The 18,878-nt window shown below is 41.7% G+C and overlaps 1 protein-coding gene across 1 annotated transcript in view; it reads left to right on the forward strand.

Moving 5' to 3' along the window:
- The window catches only part of YIPF6 (Yip1 domain family member 6), a 78,490-nt gene extending 64,285 nt beyond the window's left edge, over positions 1–14,205 (forward strand). The window contains exon 7 of the mRNA XM_045384437.2: positions 12,750–14,205. Coding sequence (XP_045240372.1) covers positions 12,750–12,844 — 95 coding nt within the window. The 3' untranslated portion in view covers positions 12,845–14,205. The remainder of the gene's footprint in view (positions 1–12,749) is intronic.
- The last annotated feature ends 4,673 nt before the right edge of the window (positions 14,206–18,878 follow it).

Genomic DNA, 18,878 nt, shown 5'->3' on the forward strand with positions numbered 1-18,878 from the left:
TGATTTGCATTTCTCTGATGACCAGTGATGATTAGCATTTTTTCACATGTCTGTTGGCTACATAGATGTCTTCTTTTGAGAAGTATCTGGTCATATCCTTTGCCCACCTTTTGATGGGGTTGTTTGGTTTTTTTCTTGTAAATCTGAGTTATTTGTAGATTCTGTATATTAGCCCTTTGTCAGATGAGTAGATTGCAAAAATTTTCTCCCATTCTGTAGGTTGCCTGTTCACTCTGATGGTAGTTTCTTTTGCCATGCAGAAGCTCCTTAGTTTAATTAGATCCCATTTGTCAATTTTCACTTTTGTTGCCATTGCATTGGTGTTTTAGTCATGAAGCCCTTGCCCATGCTTATGTCCTGAGTGGTATTGCCTAGGTTTTCTTCTAGGGTTTTTATGGTTTCAGATCTAACATTTAAGTCTTTGATCCATCTTGAATTAATTTTCGTATAAGGTGTAAGGAAGGGATCCAGTTTCAGTTTTCTACATATGGCTAGCCAGTTTTCCCAGCACCATTTATTAAATAGGGAATCCTTTCCCCATTTCTTTTTTTTTTTTTTTTTTTTGAGACGGAGTCTCGCTCTGCCGCCCAGGCTGGAGTGCAGTGGCCGGATCTCAGCTCACTGCAAGCTCCGCCTCCCGGGTTCATGCCATTCTCCTGCCTCAGCCTCCCGAGTAGTTGGGACTACAGGCGCCCGCCACCGCACCCGGCTAGTTTTTTGTATTTTTTAGTAGAGATGGGGTTTCACCATGTTAGCCAGGATGGTCTCGATCTCCTGACCTCGTGATCTGCCCATCTCGGCCTCCCAAAGTGCTGGGATTACAGGCTTGAGCCACCGCGCCCGGCCCCCATTTCTTGTTTTTGTCAGGTTTGTCAAAAATCAGATGGTTGTAGATGTGTCGTGTTATTTGTTAGGCCTCTGTTCTGTTCCATTGGTCTATATATCTGTGTTGGCACCAGTACCATGCTGTTTTGATTACTGTACCCTTGTAGTGTAGTTTGAAGTCAGGTAACATGATGCCTCCAGCTTTGTTCTTTTGGTATAGGATTGTCTTGGCAATGTGGACTCTTTTTTCGTTCCATATGAACTTTAAAGTAGTTTTTCCCAGTTCTGTGAAAACAGTCATTGGTAGCTAGATGGGGATCGCATTAAATCTATAAATTACTTTGGGCAGTATGGCCATTTTCAAGATATTCATTTTTCCCATCCATGAGCATGGAATATTCTTCCATCTCTTTGTGTCCTATTTTATTTCGTTGAGCATTGGTTTGTAGTTCTCCTTCAAGAGGTTCTTCACATCCCTTGTAATTGGATTCCTAGGTATTTTTTTCTCTTTGCAGCAATTGTGAATGGGAGTTCACTCATGATTTGACTCTCCATTTGTCTGTTAATGGTGTATAGGAATGCTTGTGATTTTTGCACATTGATTTTGTATCCTGAGACTTTACTGAAGTTGTTCATCAGCTTAAGGAGATTGTGGATTGAGACAATGGGGTTTTCTAAATATACAATCATGTCATCTGCAAATAGGGACAATTTGACTTCCACTTTTCCTAATCGAACATCCTTTATTTCTTTCTCTTGCCTGATCGCCCTGGCCAGAACTTCCAACACTATGTTGAATAGGAGTGGTGAGAGAGGGCATCCTTGTCTTGTACCAGTTTTCAAAGGAAATGCTTCCAGCTTTTGCCCATTCAGTATGATATTGGCTGTGGGTTTGCCATAAATAGCTCTTATTATTTTGAGATACATTCAATCAATATCTAGTTTATTGAAAGTTTTTAGCATGAAGGGCCGTTGAATTTTGTTGAAGGCCTTTTCTGCATCTATTGAGATAATCATGTGGTTTTTGTCATTGGTTCTGTTTATGTGATGGATTACGTTTATTGATTTGCATATGTTGAACCAACCTTGAATCCCAGGGATGAAGCCAACTTGATCGTGGTGGATAAGCTTTTTGATGTGCTGCTGCATTCAGTTTGCCAGCATTTTATTGAGGATTTTCTCATCAATGTTCATCAGGGATATTGGTCTAAAATTCTCTTTTTTTGTTGCCTCTCTGCCAGACTTTGGAATCAGGATGATGTTGGCCTCATAAAATGAGTTAGGGAGGATTCTCTCTTTTTCTAATGATTGGAATAGTTTCAGAAGGAATGGCACCGACTCCTCTTTGTACCTCTGGTAGAATTCAGCTGTGAATCTGTCTGGTCCTGGACTTTTTTTGGTTGGTAGGCTATTAATTATTGCCTCAATCTTAGAGCCTGTTATTGGTCTATTCAGAGATTCAACTTCTTCCTGGTTTAGTCTTGAGAGGGTGTATGTGTCCCGGAATTTATCCATTTCTTCTAGATTTTCTAGTTTATTTGCATAGAGGTGTTTATAGTATTGACTGATGGTAGTTTGTATTTCTGTGGGATCGGTGGTGATATCCCCTTTATTATTTTTTGTTGCATCTATTTGATAAGTCTCTCTTTTCTTCTTTATTAGTCTTGCTAGCAGTCTATCAATTTTGTTGATCTTTTCAAAAAACCAGCCCCTGGATTCATTGATTTTTTTTTGAAGAGTTTTTTTGTGTCTCTATCTCTTTCAGTTCTGCTCTGATCTTAGTTATTTCTTGCCTTCTGCTAGCTTTTGAATTTGTTTGTTCTTGCTTCTCTAGTTCTTTTAATTGTGATGTTAGGGTGTCAGTTTTAGATCTTTCCTGCTTTCTCTTGTGGGCATTTAGTGCTATAAATTTCCCTCTACACACTGCTTTAAATGTGTCCCAGAGATTCTGGTATGTTGTATCTTTGTTCTCATTGGTTTCAAAGAACATCTTTATTTCTGCCTTCATTTAGTTATTTACCCAGTAGTTATTCAGGAGCAAGTTGTTCAGTTTCCATGTATTTGTGGAGTTTTGAGTGAGTTTTTAAATCCTGAGTTCTAATTTGACTGCACTGTGGTCTGAGAGAGAGTTTGTTGTGATTTCTCTCCTTTTACATTTGCTGAGGAGTGCTTTACTTCCAATTATGTGGTCAATTTTAGACTAAGTGCAATGTGTTGCTGAGAAGAATGCATATTCTGTTGATTTGGGGTGGAGAATTCTGTAGATGTCTATTAGGTCTGCTTGTTGCAGAGCTTAGTTTGAGTCCTGGATATCGTTGTTAACCTTCTGTCTCATTCATATGTCTAATATTGACAGTGGGGTGTTAAAGTCTCCCATTATTATTGTGTGGGAGTCTAAGTCTCTTTGTAGGTCTCTAAGGAGTTGCTTTATGAATCTGGTTGCTCCTGTATTGGGTGCATATATATTTACAATAGTTAGCTCTTCCAGTTGAATTGATCCCTTTATCATTATGTAATGGCCTTCTTTGTCTCTTTTGATCTTTGTTGGTTTTAACTCTGTTTTATCAGAGACTAGGATTGCAACCCCTGCTGGTTTTTTTTTTTTTTTTTCTTTCCATCTGCTTGGTAGATCTTCCTCCATCCTTTTATTTGGAGCCTATGTATGTCTTTGCACGTGAGATGGGTCTCCTGAATACAGCACACTGACGGGTCTTGATTCTTTATCCAATTTGCCAGTTTGTGTCTTTTAATTGGGGCATTTAGTCCATTTATGTTTAAGGTTAATATTGTTATGTGTGAATTTGATCCTGTCATTATGATGTTAGCTGGTTATTTTGCCCATTAATTGATGCAGTTTCTTCATAGCATTGATGGTCTTTACATTTTCGCATGTTTTTGCTGTGGCTGGTACTGGTTGTTCCTTTCCATGTTTAGTGCTTCCTTTAGGAGCTCTTGTAAGGCAGGCCTGGTGGTGACAAAATCTCTCAGCATTTGCTTGTCTGTAGACGATTTTATTTCTCCTTCACTTATGAAGCTTTGTTTGGCTGGATATGAAATTCTTGGTTGAAAATTCTTTTGTTTAAGAATGTCCAATATTGGCCCCCACTCTTTTCTGGCTTGTAGGGTTTCTGCCAAGAGATCTGCTGTTAGTCTGATGGGTTTCCCTTGTGGGTAACCTGACCTTTCTCTCTGGCTTCCCTTAACACTTTTCCCTTCATTTCAACCTTGGTGAATGTGACAATTATGTGTCTTGGGGTTGTTCTTCTCGAGGAGTCTCTTTGTGGTATTCTCTGTGTTTCCTGAATTTGAATTTTAGCCTGCCTTGCTAGGTTGGGGAAGTTCTCCTGGATAATGTCCTGAAGAGTGTTTTCCAACTTGGTTACATTCTCCTCATCACTTTCAGGTACACCAATCAAACGTGAATTTGGTCTTTTCACATAGTCCCATATTTCTTGGAGGCTTCGTTTGTTTCTTTTTACTCTTTTTTCTCTAACCTTGTCTTCTCACTTTATTTCATTAATTTGATCTTCCATCACTGATACTTTTTCTTCCCCTTGATCGAATCGGCTACTGAAGCTTGTGCATGCGTCACAAAGTTCTCATGCCATGGTTTTCAACTCCATCAGGTCATTTAAGGTCTTCTCTACACTGTTTACTGTAATTAGCCATTCATCTAATCTGTTTTCAAGGTTTTTAGCTTCCTTGTGATGGGTTTGAACATCCTCCTTTAGCTCAGAGAAATTTGTTATTACCGACCTTCTGAAGCCTACATCTGCCAACTCGTCAAAGTCATTCTCCATCCAGCTTTGTTCCATTGCTGGTGAGGAGCTGCAATCCTTTGGAGGAGAAGAGGTGCTCTGATTTTTAGAATTTTCAGCTTTTCTGCTCTGGTTTCTCCCCATCTTTGTGGTTTTATCTACCTTTGTTCTTTGATGTCGGTGACCTACAGATGGGGTTTTGGTGTAGATGATCTTTTTGTTGATGTTGATTCTATTCCTTTCTGTTTGTTAGTTTTCCTTCTAACAGTCAGGTCCCTCAGCTGCAGGTCTGTTGGAGTTTGCTGCAGGCCCACTCCAGACACTCTTTGCCTGGGTATCACCAGCGGAGGCTGCAGAATAGCAAATGTTGCTGCCTGATCCTTCCTCTTGAAGCTTCATCCCAGAGGGGCAGCCACCTACATGAGGTGTCTGTTGGCCCCTACTGGTAGATGTCTTCCAGTTAGGCTACACAGGGGTCAGGGACCCACTTGAGGAGGCAGTCTGTCCATTCGCAGAGCTCAAATGCCATGCTGGGAGAACCACTGCTCTTTTCAGAGCTGTCAGACAGGGCCGTTTAAGTCTGCAGAAGTTGTCTGCTATCTTTTGTTCAGCTATGCTCTGCCCACAGAGCTGGAATCTAGAGGCAGTGGACCATGAGCTGCATGGGCTCTGCCCAGTTTGAGCTTCCTGGCCACTTTGTTTACCTACTCAAGCCTCAACAATTGCAGATGCCCCTCTCCCAGCCAGGCTGCCACCTCACAGTTCAATCTCAGACTGCTGCACTAGCAGTGAGCAAGGCTCCGTGGACGTGGGACCTGCTGAACCAGGCACAGGAGAGAACCTCCTTGTCTGCAGGTTGCTAAGACCTTAGGAAAAGCACAATATTTGGGCAGGAGTGTCCCATTTTTCTAGGTAGTCTGTCATGGCTTCCCTTGGCTAGGAAAGGGAAATCCCCTGACCCCTTGCACTTCCCGGGTGAGGCAATACCCCACCCTGCTTCATCTCACCCTCCTTGTGCTGCACCCACTGTCCAACCAGTCCCAATGAGACGAACCAGGTACCTCAGTTGGAAATGCAGAAATCACCCACCTTCTGCTTCAATCACTCTGGGAGCTACAGACCGGAGCTGTTCCTATTTGGCCATCTCGCAATGCCCTCCAGGTTTTTCTTTTCTGTTATATTGTCAGGCTGCAAATTTTCCAAATGTTTTTGCTCTGCTTCCCTTTTAAACATAAGTTCCAATTTCAGATCATCTCTCTCAAGTTCAAAGTTCCACAGATCTCTAGGGCAGGGACAAAATGCCACCAGTCTCTGCTAAAGCATAGAAACAGTGACTTTTGCTCCAGTTCCTATTAAGTTCTTCATCTCCATCTGAGATGGAGTTGAAGATGGAGCCTGGACTTCATTGTCCACATCACTATCAGCATTTTGGTCAAAGCATCCAACAAGTCTCTAGGAAGTTCCAAACTTCCCAACGTCTTTCTGTCTTCTTCTGAGCCCTCCAAACTGTTACAACCTCTGCCCTTACCCAGTTCCAAAGTCACTTCCACATTTTCAAGTTATCTTGATAGCAATACCCCACTCTCTGTGATACCAATTTTCCTGTATTAGTCCATCCTCACAATGCTATAAAGAACTGCCCAAGACTGGGTAATTTGTTTTTTTCATGTTTTAATTCTTTTATTTTTTTAAAATCTACATATACCACTACAGTTTCATCCAGGCTCTCACCATCTGTGTTTTGAATGATTGCAACAGCCTCCTAAATGGTCGCCCTTCCTGGAGTTTTATTTTTCTCAAATCCACGCTAACAGCTATCAGGATAATATAGCTAAAATGCAAATCAGATCTTTTGGTTAACATTCTTCATGTCCTTAGGTTCCTCATAGCCTTTGATGAAGTCCAGGTTCTTTACTACGTCATGCAAGGCCATCCACTTGAGGACTGAGGTCTGATTTTTTATCTTGCCCAAATTCCTATCTACAAATATAGGAGTCATGCCCTACAAATCATAAATTCTCATCTGATGGGTTTTATTTAACCCTATATATCATGACTAACTTTCCAATATGACTCTGGCATAACATTACATGACAAAGAAGGAAGTCAAAATATTCTACTTTGCCATAGTTTGAAATGGTCCTTTGTGGGGGAAAATGTGCATTTGTAAAGAATCTCTATGAACATAGCTAGATCTTTTTCTTCTAGCCCCTCCCAATCCTGAAGAGATTAAGTAAGAGGCCACTGCCTTTTAAAGGTCCAAATAGGAAACATTTGTCATCTATTGTCTCTATGGGCAGCCACTATAAGACCACAAAAGAACCTTGGTCTCCACAATCTTTTATCTTAGCCAGAACATTTCCTTTCTATTGATCCCACGTCTTTAGACAAACTCAACCAATTGTCAATCTGAAAACGTTTAAATTTACCTATAGCCTAGAAGCCCCTGCTTTGAGTTGTTCCACCTTTCTGAACCACACCAATGTATTCCTTTCTTTTCTGTGTGTTTTTGGAGACAGTCTCGCTCTGTCACCCAGGCTGGAGTCCAGTGGCATGATCTCGGCTCACTGCAACCTCCGCCTCCCGGGTTCAAGTGATTATCCTGCCTCAGTCTCCTGAGTAGCTGGGATTATAGGCACCCTCCATCTCACCTGGCTAATTTTTATATTTTTACTAGAGATGGGGTTTCACCATGTTGGCCAGGTTGGTCTCAAACTCCTTTCCTCAGGTGATCCACCCGCCTCGGCCTCCCAAAGTGCTCGGATTACAGGCGTGAGCCACCGCATCTGGCCCAAACCAATGTATTTCTTAAATGTATTTGATTGGTGTCTCATGCCTCCCTAAAATGTATGAAACCAAGCTGCACCCCAACCACCTTGGGCACATGTTCTCAGGACCTCCTGAGAGCTGTATCACAAGCCATTGTAACTCATATTTGGCGCAGAATAAAATCTCTTCAAATATTTTAGAGTTTGACTCTTTTCATCGACACACTACAATAGCATCCAAACTTTTTTGATGACTAAAATACTTTGAACACTCACTCTTGATATCTATTTTTAATCCATTATACATGTTCACATATATTAAACATAAACAAAAATATAATTTTTAAAACATACAGTATAAAATTAAATATAAACAGTAATATTTTCTTCCCCATATATATATTTTTTATTTTCAATAGGTTTTTGGGGAACAGGTGGTATTTGGTTACATGAATACATTTTTTGGTGGTGATTTCTGAAATTTTGGAGCACCCATCACTTGAGCGGAGTACACGGTACCCAATATATAGTCTTTTCTGCCTCATCCCCCTCACCCTTTTCCCCCAAGTCCCCCAAGTCCATTGAATCATTCTTATGCCTTTGTATCATCACAGGTTAGCTCTTCCTATAAGTGAGAACATAAGATGTTTGGTTTTCCATTCCTGAGTTACTTCACTTTGAATATTGGTCTCCAATTTCATCCAGATTGCTGCAAATGCCATTATTTTGTTCCTTTTTATGACTGAGTAGTATGCTAGTATTCCATGGTGTGTGTGTGTGTGTGTGTGTGTGTGTGTGTGTGTGTGTGTGTATCACATTTTCTTTATCCACTTGTTGATTGATGGGCATTTGGGCTGGTTCTATAGTTCTGCAACTGTGAATGGTGATGCTATAATCATGCATGTGCAGGTATCTTTTTCATATGATGACTTATTTTCCTCTGGGTAGATACCCAGTAGTGGGATTGCTGGATCAAATCATACATAGATCTACTTTTAGTTCTTTAAGAATCTCCACACTGTTTTTTATAGTGTTTGTATTAGTTTACATTCCCACCAGCAGTGTAAAAGTGTTCCCTTTTCACCACATCCATGCCAACATCTATTATTTTATTATTTTTTGATTATGGCCATTCTGGCAGGAGTGAGGTGGTATTGCATTGTGGTTTTGATTTGCATTTCCCTGATATTTAGTGATGTTGAGCATTTTTTCATGTTTTTTGGCCATTTGTATATCTTCTTTTGAGAATTGCCTGTTCATATTCTTAGCCTACTTTTTGATGGAAATTTTGTTTTGTTCTTGCTGGTTTGTTTGACTTCCTTGTAGATTCTGGATATTAGTCCTTTGTTGTATGTTTAGATTGTGAAGATTTTCTCCCATTCTGTGGGTTATCTGTTTACTCTGCTAATTATTTTTTTTGCTATGCAGAAGCTTTTTATTTTAATTAAGTCCCATCTATTTATCTTTGTTTTTGTTGCATTTGCTTTTGAGTTCTTGGTCATGAAGTCTTTGTCTAGGCCTATGTCTAGAAGGGTATTCCCAATGTTATTGTATTAGTCTGTTCTCACACTGCTAATAAAGACATACTTAAGACTGGGTAATTTCTAAAGGAAAGAGGTTTAATGGACTCACATTTCCACATAGCTGGGAAGGCTTCACAATCATGGTGGAAGGCAAAGGAGAAGCCAAGGCATGTCTTACATGGCAGCAGGCAAGAGAGAATGAGAAACAAGTGAAAGGGGTTTCCCCTTATAAAACCATCAGATCTCATGAGACTTATTCACTACCACAAGAACAGTATTCAATTATCTTCCACTGGGCCCCTCCCACAATATGTGGGAATTATGAGAGCTACAATTCAAGATGAGATATGGTGGCAACACAGCCAAACCATATCATTCTGCCCCTGGGCCCAGCCCACAAAACCATATTTTCCTCCTAGGCCTCCAGGCCTGTGATGGGAGGGGCTGCTGTGAAGACCTCTGACATGCTCTAGAGACATTTTCCCCATTGTCTTGGTTATTAACATTTGGCTCCTTGTTACTTATGCAAATTTCTGCAGCCAGATTGAATTTCTCCTCAGAAAGTGGGATTTTCTTTTCTATTGCATTGTCTTGCTGCACATTTTCCAAACTTTATGCTCTGCTTCCCTTATAAAACTGATTGTCTTTAACAGCACTCAAGTCACCTCTTGAATAGTTTGCTGCTTAGAAATTTCTTCTGCCAGATACCCTAAATCATTTTTCTCAAGTTCAAAGTTCCACAAATCTCTAGGGGAGGGGCAAAATGCCACCAGTCTCTTTGCTAAAACATAGCAAGAGTCATATTTACTCCAGTTCCCAACAAGTTTCTTTTCTCCATCTGAGACCAACTCAGCCTGGATTTCATTGTCCATATCATTATCAGCATTTTGGTCAAAGCCATTCAACAAGTCCCTAGGAAGTTCCAAACTTTCCCACATTTTCCTGTCTTCTTCTGAGCCCTCTGAACTGTTCCAACCTCTGCCTGTTACCCAGTTCAAAAGTGTCTTCCACATTTTTGGGTGTCTTTACAGCAGCACCGCAGTCTACCAGTACCAGTTGACTGTATTAGTCCATTTTCATGCCGCTGATAAAGACATACCCCAGACTGGGTAATTTATATAGAAAAAGTGTTTTAATGAACTCACAGTTCCAGGTGGCTGGGGCGGCCTCACAATCATGGTGAAAAGCGAAAGACACATATTACATGGTAGCAGGCAAGAGAGAATGATAGCCAAGCAAAAGGGGTTTCCCCTTATGAAACCATCAGATCTTGTGAGACTTATTCACTACCATGAGAACAGTATAGGGTAAACTGCCCCAATGATTCAATTATCTCCAACCAGGTCTGTGATGCTTAATACTGAGTGTCAACTTGATTGGATTGAAGGGTCCCAAATACTAATCCTGGGTGTGTCTGTGAGGGTGTTGCCAAAGGAGATTAACATTTGAGTCAGTGGGCTGGGGAAGGCAGACCCACCCTTAATCTGGTGGGCACCATCTAATCAGCCTCTAGCCAATATAAAGCAAGCATGAAAACATGAAAAGGTGCGACTGGCCTAGCCTCCCAACCTACATCTGTCTCCTGTGTGCTGGATGCTTCCTGCCCTCAAACATTGGACTCCAAGTTCTTCAGTTTTGGGACTTGGCCTGGCTCTTCTTGCTCCTTAGCTTGCAGACAGCCTATTGTGGGACCTTGTCATTGTGTGAGTTAATACTTAATAAACTCCTATATGTATATGTGTGTGTGTGTGTGTGTGTGTGTGTGTGTGTGTGTGTGTATATATCTCCAATTAATTCTTTCCCTCTAGAGAACCCTAATACAAGGTCCCTCCCACAACATGTGGGAATCATGGGAACTACAATTCAAGATGAGATATGGGTGGGGACACAGCCAAACCATATCAGTTATCTTCTAGAATTTTTATGGTTTCAGGTCTTAGATTCAAGTCTTTGATCCATCTTCAGTTGGTTTTTGTTTAGGGTGAGAAACGAGGATTCAGAAACTGGGTAATTTATAAAGAAAAGAGGCTTAATTGACTCACAGTTCCACATGGTTTGGGAGGTCTCAGGTAACTTACAATCGTAGCAGAAGAGGAAGCAGGCATGTCTTACATGGTGGCAGGCGAGAGAGAGCATGGGAAGGAAGAACTGTCAAACACTTATAAAACCATCATATCTCGTGAGAAATCACTATCATGAGAATAGTATAGGGGAAATTGCCACCATGATCCAGTCACCTCCTACCAGGTCCCTTCCTTGACACATGGGGATTACAATTCGAGATGAGATTTGGGTGGGGACACAAACCATATCAGACCCTGAGGCTACATTTTCAAATAAGCTACTCTGAAATTCCTGACAGACAGAAACTATGAGATAATGTATGTTTGTTGTTTTAAGCCACTGAGTTTTGGAGTAACTTTTTATGCAGTAACATAACTAGTACAGATTTGGCTATCTGGAAGTGGGGTGCTATCAAGAGGTCAAGACCATCCTGGCCAACATAGTGAAGCCCCGTCTCTACAAAAAATACAAAAATTAGCAGGGCATGGTGACGCACTCCTGTAGTCCCAGCTACTTGGGAGGCTGAGGCAGGAGAATCTCTTGAATCTGGGAGGCAGAGGTTGCAATGAGCCAAGATTGAGCCACTGCACTCCAACCTGGTGACAGAGCGAGACTCCGTCTCAAAAGAAAAAAAAAAAAGGATCTAAAAATGTGGGAGTGGCTTGGGAATTAGGCAGTTTTGCAAAAGCTAGAAGGACTTTGAAGAGAGTATCCATAAAAGGCTGAAATTTCTTGAATAGACTTTTTGGAGAATTCTGAGCTTTGAGGAGGCTACCAGTGTGGGGTTAAATAGGAGTAAGGAATATGTTATAGGAAAGTGAAGGAAGAGGGATCTTTTCTACGTAGTGGCAGAAAGTTTAGCTCCACTGTCACCTGAAATTATTTGGAAAGTAGAAAATGTACCAAATGAACTGGATGACCTAGCTAAAGTAACTTCCAGTGAAAGCGTTGAAGGTGCTGCCTGGTTGCTTCTTGTTGCTTATCGTAAAATGTGAAAGGACAGAGATATGCTGAAGGAAGAAATGTTAAACAAAAAGGAGTGCTGATTTTGGAGATTCCTAGATCCTCCAAGGGTAAACAATGCCAAAATTAAGAAATAGCTATGGAACAAAGGTAAAATCCAGGGTGCTCTCTGGAAAGCATGGTCTAAAAAATAAAACCGGAAGTATGACTGTAAAATCCTTTGTTAAAGCCTCAGAAAGATCCAAGGTCATGCTTCAAAGAGCTGTTCAGTCAAGCCACGGAGCTTTGAAGAAGCTTAAGGGCACTGTCCCTCAGTAGTCACAGCAGATGTCCAATGTTAGGAAGGACTCATCACAAAGATATTTTTGGACAAAGCTGTGGTGTAATGGGGAAAACCTTAATAAGAATCAGAGAACACTCACGAAGTTTTAAAGACAATTGTATTTATGGAAACACTTCCAGCCTGAACTGAAAGGGACAGAGACAATACAAAATGACAAGAGATCTTTGGATCTCCAAAATTCTACCAGCAGGAAGAAAGCTGAGAAAATCATGCACCTGGAAACACAGAGTACTTTTTGTGAAAAGGAAAGATGACTCAGAGGATGGAACCAAGAGCCCAGCGAGGAGAGCCAAGAGGTGCAGAGAATTATTCCCAGACTGAGTCCTAATCAAGGAACTTGCAACATATCCTTAGGTATATTTCAGAATTGTTTACGGAACAGCGACTCCTTTGTGCCTGTTTTACCCTTTCCTTGTACAGTAACATCTGTAGAGGTTATTCTACACATTCCCACCATTGTATATTGGCTGTATCTGTGGCCGATATCTTTCTTTTTGGTTCACAGGTCCTCAGGTTGAGAGGAACTGTACTCCAGAAGCTATACTTCAAGAACTACATCTGAGGAGCCTTATGTGCACCCGGACCTGGACCTGGACCTGATCTCAGTGATGAAAATCTAGACTTCAAACTAATAGTGTAATGGGATGAGACTTTTAGGAGCCTTGGGAGGAGTGAGTGTACTTTGCATGTAGAAGGAATATTAATAGTTGGTGGAAAGAGGGAGAACTGCAGTAGCTGTCAAATTTGTCCACAAATTTTTTGCTATTCCTTCCATTCAAAGGAAGACCCTATTTCCCCTCCTCTTGAGGGTGAGCTGCTTTTAATGTCTTGTTTCTAATGAATAGAATAAAGATATTCATTAGTGACTCACTTCTAACAAATAGAATAAAGCAGAAGTGATTGTGACATTTCAGAGACTAGATCATAAAAAAGATAGCGCAGCTTCCTCTGTGCTCCCTCTCTAGTGGAGCACTCGCTCTGGGGTTAAGTTAGTTGTCATGTCCTGATGGCATTCAAGTAACCCATGGAGAGGCCCACAATGTGAGGGCCTGAGGTCTCCTGCCAGCAGCCACATGACTGAGCCATCAGCGAAGTAGATCCTTTAGCTCCATGCAGGCCATCAGATGACTGCAGACAGTGGCAGATTTGATAGATGAGACTTCTTTCTAGGCAGGCTGGCCACCCTTTTCTTGAAAGATTCTGTGTGGTTTCCGGTAGCTCTCTGTGTGTGAGCAGGGAAGGAATGACCAAACTTCTGCTGTCCTGGGCAGAGCACACCAACATATCTACTTTCTATCTTTTCCAGGGGAAGGGTGGATTAACTAGCACAAGTCTTGTTTTAGAATGATGGCACCAAGCAAGGAAATTCTAGGAGGAGTTTTCAAGCTCCTCCTAGTGTGTGTGGGAGCCACCTAGTACATCTCATGACTCAGGACTTACACGAGTTGCTTCTAGGGCTAATAATGAGCTTGCAAGGTTAGAAGGGCTGTGTCTCCCTAAAGTCTGCTTTTAGACACACATGCACCAGCATTGTGCCTGTTCTAGGATAGGTTGTGTGCTTTGTGTTGGGTACCCTGCTATCACTGCTGAGAAATTTCTCAGTCCACTGGGAGAAGAAAATTGTTCATTTCCATGCTCACACTTCCTCTGCTCTCTCTGTCCTGATTGGTTAATCACGGTACTGGGGTGAGAAAGCTGAGACTAGTAGGGTTGCTAGAGCTAGTCTGTATTGACTTAGAAGAGCTGATTGTGAAATTTTCAGAAATTTTGCTTGCCAATTATTAGTCACAGCCATTATTAAAAACTAATGTACGTGGCATGAAGCATATATGGCAAAATGTTAATGAATCTAACTGGTGTGTATATGGGTATTCAATGTGCTATTTTTTCCTATTTTCTGTATGTTTAAAAGTATATATTTATTTTTTAAAATTAAAAAGGCAGCACTGAAACAAAAAAAATTAATGTACATGAACTTACTATTAAATACATTACATTATTTTACTACATTCTTATCTACACTTTTTTTTTTTTTTTTTTTTTTTTTGAGACAAAGTCTTTTTCTGTTGCCCAGGCCGGAGTGCATTGGTACGATCTCGGCTCGCTGCAGCCTCTGCCTCCTGGGTTCAAACAATTCTCCTGCCTCAACCTCCCGAGTAGCTGGGATTACAGGCACGTGCCACCACACCTGGCTAATTTTTGTATTTTTAGTAGAGATGGGGTTTCGCCATGTTGACCAGGCTGGTATTGAACTCCTGACCTCAGGTGAGCTGCCCACCTCGGCCTCCCAAAGTGCTGGGATTATAGGTCTTATCTACACTCTTGAAGTTATTTTGTCCATTCTGTATGTATGGTGGAAATACTGAATATACATATAATGGTATGTTACTGTACCTCTCTACTCAACTCTGCATTCATTAATACAACATTGATAGCTTGAAATCAGCCATTGTGGGAGTATTTGCACCATGGAAATCAGCAAATGCTACAGGTCAGACTTTTTTTTTCTCAGGAAGCTGGTTGTTAAGTATTTAGCAGTACATCACTGGCTGGGACCCAAATGCTGATACAGACAAGGGTGGACTTCATGGCATCTCACAACTTTTTAACCTGAATCTTGTTTCAAGAGACTCAGCTAGGTGATCTTCAAACTACAGCAAGTCTAAATGGATGAGATTAACATTCTCCTGCTGGGAGGACTCTGTGAAACCCTGCCTGCCCTTGCAGGTCAGGATAGGGACCATACAGAGCCATAGGTGCTGCCCATCATTCATGCATTCATGACTCAGAAGAACCCTGTCATGTACTTCACCTAGGGCAGTTTGGAGGTCAGGTCAGTGGCTGTCCAGTCTGCCTCACCAGGCAAATAGGCATTCTAGAAAGAATTGTCTGAGAGGGATAGAGAGCAGCTGCTCCATACAGTAACCACAACAACACCATTAATCTCACCCTAGAGTCTTGAGCCTTTGCAAAGACAGGTACCATTTCAAAGGCAGAATCTTAAGTTTTAGGGGGTATCTCAATCTGAACTTGTGTGTGGGGCCATCTAGCACTCAAATTTTCCTGTTGGCACTCTCATTATTTATGAAAAAGAAAACAAGTAGGACTTTGATTCAGTGGCAGGATGGAATCACTACCTACTCCTGCTCAATTGCATCCAGCTGTACAGTTCTAGCAGATCCAGGAACTCACAGAATCTGAACTCAGTAGGTTATTTAGCTTTGTATGCAAGAGGACTAGTGAAAGACAGCATTTCAAGCTGGACTGGGACGGTACATATATTTGGGGCTGTCCTGTTGCAGAGAGCACTAGATGATGATCAAAGGCTCAGGCTTCCCTTCTATAGTGTAGAGTTGTTGCTGGAAAGAGGCTTCCCAGCCAGGAACTACCACTTCCAAGCTCCGTCGCACCTGTAGGCAGGATCATTTGACCAGTTCTTACCAGTACAACATGTAAACATGACGTGTATCATTTTAGGGCCAAAGTGATTGAGTAACGGGTATGTGATTCTTCACACTTTCATGTGCTGCTGAAACATTAGGGTGACCTTAAGGCCACAAGATGGCAGAGCCATAAGATGGAAATAGCTGGATCCTTGAGTCACTTGGAGAAGAGTCACAGTCTCTCTAACAGACTGATGAGAGAAACTTATATTGTGCTAAACCACCAAGATGTAGTTGTTTGTTATAGCAATTAGTGTTATTTTGATAATACATGTTCTCTGGCCTGTGCAATACTCCAAGTAAATTCTAAGGCCTTGTTATTATTATCCTCCTCAACCTCCTGAACCAAGGAGTGGTTGTCTATCTCATTCTCTAAGATATTCTGTTTCATTGAGAATGAGCCCTTGATCTGAGTAATCCTGGTACCAACCAAAGACTAAGGGAAATCAAATACTGCCCCTCCCACCTTAGGAAATTATTCATTTGGTGATATTTTGAATCATATGCTCCATTTCAGGCTGCCAGGGAGCACACCTGTGCCAGCACAGCCTTAAGAGGGTCCCCAGCAAAGGCACAATGAACCCAGGTGCCTAGGCCTTACTGCCACCCTGGAAGACAGCCTGACAATCAATCTGCTTGTTGAGGCTTTTGGTGGGGCTGTATCTGGCCCAGTGTTCTAAGGGACCAAAAAAAAAAAAAAAAAAAAAAATGCAGAACCAAGGATAGACCAGGGAAATCTCTGGGGTACAGTTACCCAAGACTTTGTAATACACTGTTATCCTTCCCTTCTCAGGGTCACAATGCCACATTTGCTGACAGGTAGATGTCCTGACTAATGTAGTCCACTTTCTACGCTGCCACTTCAATTCTATTACCTGCTGCCCAGATGCCTGCCGGAGCTGCTCCAGTTCACTGACTTGCACTGCCATGCTCTGTTGAATCAAAACCCCACCTATTTTGTGCCTTTCCCGGGGTCTCCAACTACCATTTGACCCATCTATTGCTTACCTCCGTCACATAAACGGTTACAGCAGCTAGCATTATTTTGATTGATACATGTTCACACATGAAGTGTGTTGAACCAGGCCCTCAAATAGTAGCCCTGACATTCTGCCTGCTGCGCCGGCAAGACTCTTGAGCCCTCTGCTCCTTGATAGCCAAGTTTGATGTCTTACACAGTTCTACCGGGAACCCCTAGCCATTTCAATAATGAAAGACACTGTTTCTACTACTTTCCTGTACCACCCAGTACTTGCAGGTCAGTGTCTTTGAGAACTACAGGCTGCCTGATACCTTGCAGGATGCACCTCTAAAAACAAATAGTCATTGCTGAGATGGGGAGGGCAGAGGGCTGCTGTTGGCATGGAACCTGATGTGGTTTTCCTCCTGTTCCATGTTCTGCTTACCTTCCCCAAAGCAACCCTGATGCATATGAGAGGACCTGTTCCTGGCCCCATTCCAGATCTCTGAAACCATTAGCCACCCTCACCGCTGCCTGAGCGCCACCACAGGAAGATGTAAGAGTTTCTCCAGCTCCTGGTAGGCAGTTGGCTCCCTGCTCTCACACCATCACCCACTTCACCACTAACAACCACCAAGAGACCAGTCCAAAGAGGGAAGCTGAAATAAGAATTGATCATTCATTTAGTCAGCAAATATGTGACAGATGCTGTGCTAGGCTCTAGGGATATAACAGTGAACAAAACCAAGTCCTTCTCTCATGTAGCTGATGGTCTGGTGGTGGAATACATCCAATAAACACATCACTAAATAAATTACATTCAACGGGCATAAGGGAGGACATTTTGCTAAGTGAAATAAGCCAGTCAGGAAAAGACAAATAGCATGTGATGCTACTTATAAGAGGTATCCATAATAGTAAAACTCATAGAAGCAGAAAATAGAATGGTGCTTGCCAGGGTTTGGGGTGAGGAGGTAATACGGGAGTTGCTGTTCAACGGGTATGAAGTTTCAGTTATGAAAGATGAATAAGTTTTAGAGATCTGCTGTACAACCTAGTACCAGTGGTTAACAATATGGTATTGTGCACTTCAAAATTTGTTTAGGATAGATCTCATGGTAAGCACTCTTAATACATACACACACATATCACACACACACACACACACACACACACACACACACACACAAAACCAAAGGGACACAAGGAAACTTTGGGAGGTGTTGGATATGTCTATTACCTTGTTTGTAGTGATGGTATTGTGGGTGTTTGCATATGTGCAAACTCATCAAATTGTACACATGAAATGTTAGGTTGGTGCAATTCTTTGTATATTGATTATGCTTTAATAAAGCTGTTTTAAAAATAAAGCAGAGTAAGGGGATGGAGAATGACTGGAAGAGGGGTTGCTGTTTTAGATAGAGTGGGCAGGGAAGTCTTCTCAGAGATGCTGACATTTGAATAAAGTCCTGAATGCAGTGAGGTAGCAACGCATGGGGCAAGAATGTTTCAAGAGAGGGGACAGCATGTGCTAAATGGCCTGAGATATGAATGAGCATGGTATGTTTGAGAAACAGGAAGAAGGCAGAGTTACCAGAGCCACCTTCTATTTAAATGACTCAGAACTAGTTACCCCTCATGCCTTACACTCCCACTTATCTGTTGCCACAAGAAGGAAGTTCAAGCCTCCCATTATCACCTGGACCATTCATTATCTTCGCTTAGCTTAGTACATCTCCTAATCGATCCTTCCTTCTCCCCGCTTGTATCAATAACCTCACTTTTGTTTCTTAGGCCTAAGAGAAGCAATCAGAAGAGAAGTAGCTCATCTTCCCACAATCAGATCTGTCACTTTACCAGCATCTATCCTCATCCCCTCTGCTGTTCCTCTTGATACAAAGGATAAACTGACTATGCCCCAGCACTTACACCCTCCTGCCAATTCAAGGACTTTACTCCCATAAAAAACAAAAAAACGAACAACAAAAAAACCCCTCTTTCTCTTGCAATCATAAGCATTTTCTTGTCTGCTGGATCAGTCCCATCAGTTTAGCAATATGTTTGTCTATACCCCATGCCCACCGCCAACTAATCCCAAATTCTCTGTTAACCTCTTTGGTGAAGCTCTGCAAAGAATTGGCTGTACCTTCTGGCTCCACTTTCTCATTTCTCATTTTTTTTTTTTTTTTTTAGACGGAGTCTGCGTCCGGCCTCTCATTCTTTTTTTCAA

This window comes from Macaca fascicularis, chromosome X (assembly GCF_037993035.2).
Source record: "Macaca fascicularis isolate 582-1 chromosome X, T2T-MFA8v1.1".
In the NCBI taxonomy this organism is placed as follows: domain Eukaryota; kingdom Metazoa; phylum Chordata; class Mammalia; order Primates; family Cercopithecidae; genus Macaca; species Macaca fascicularis.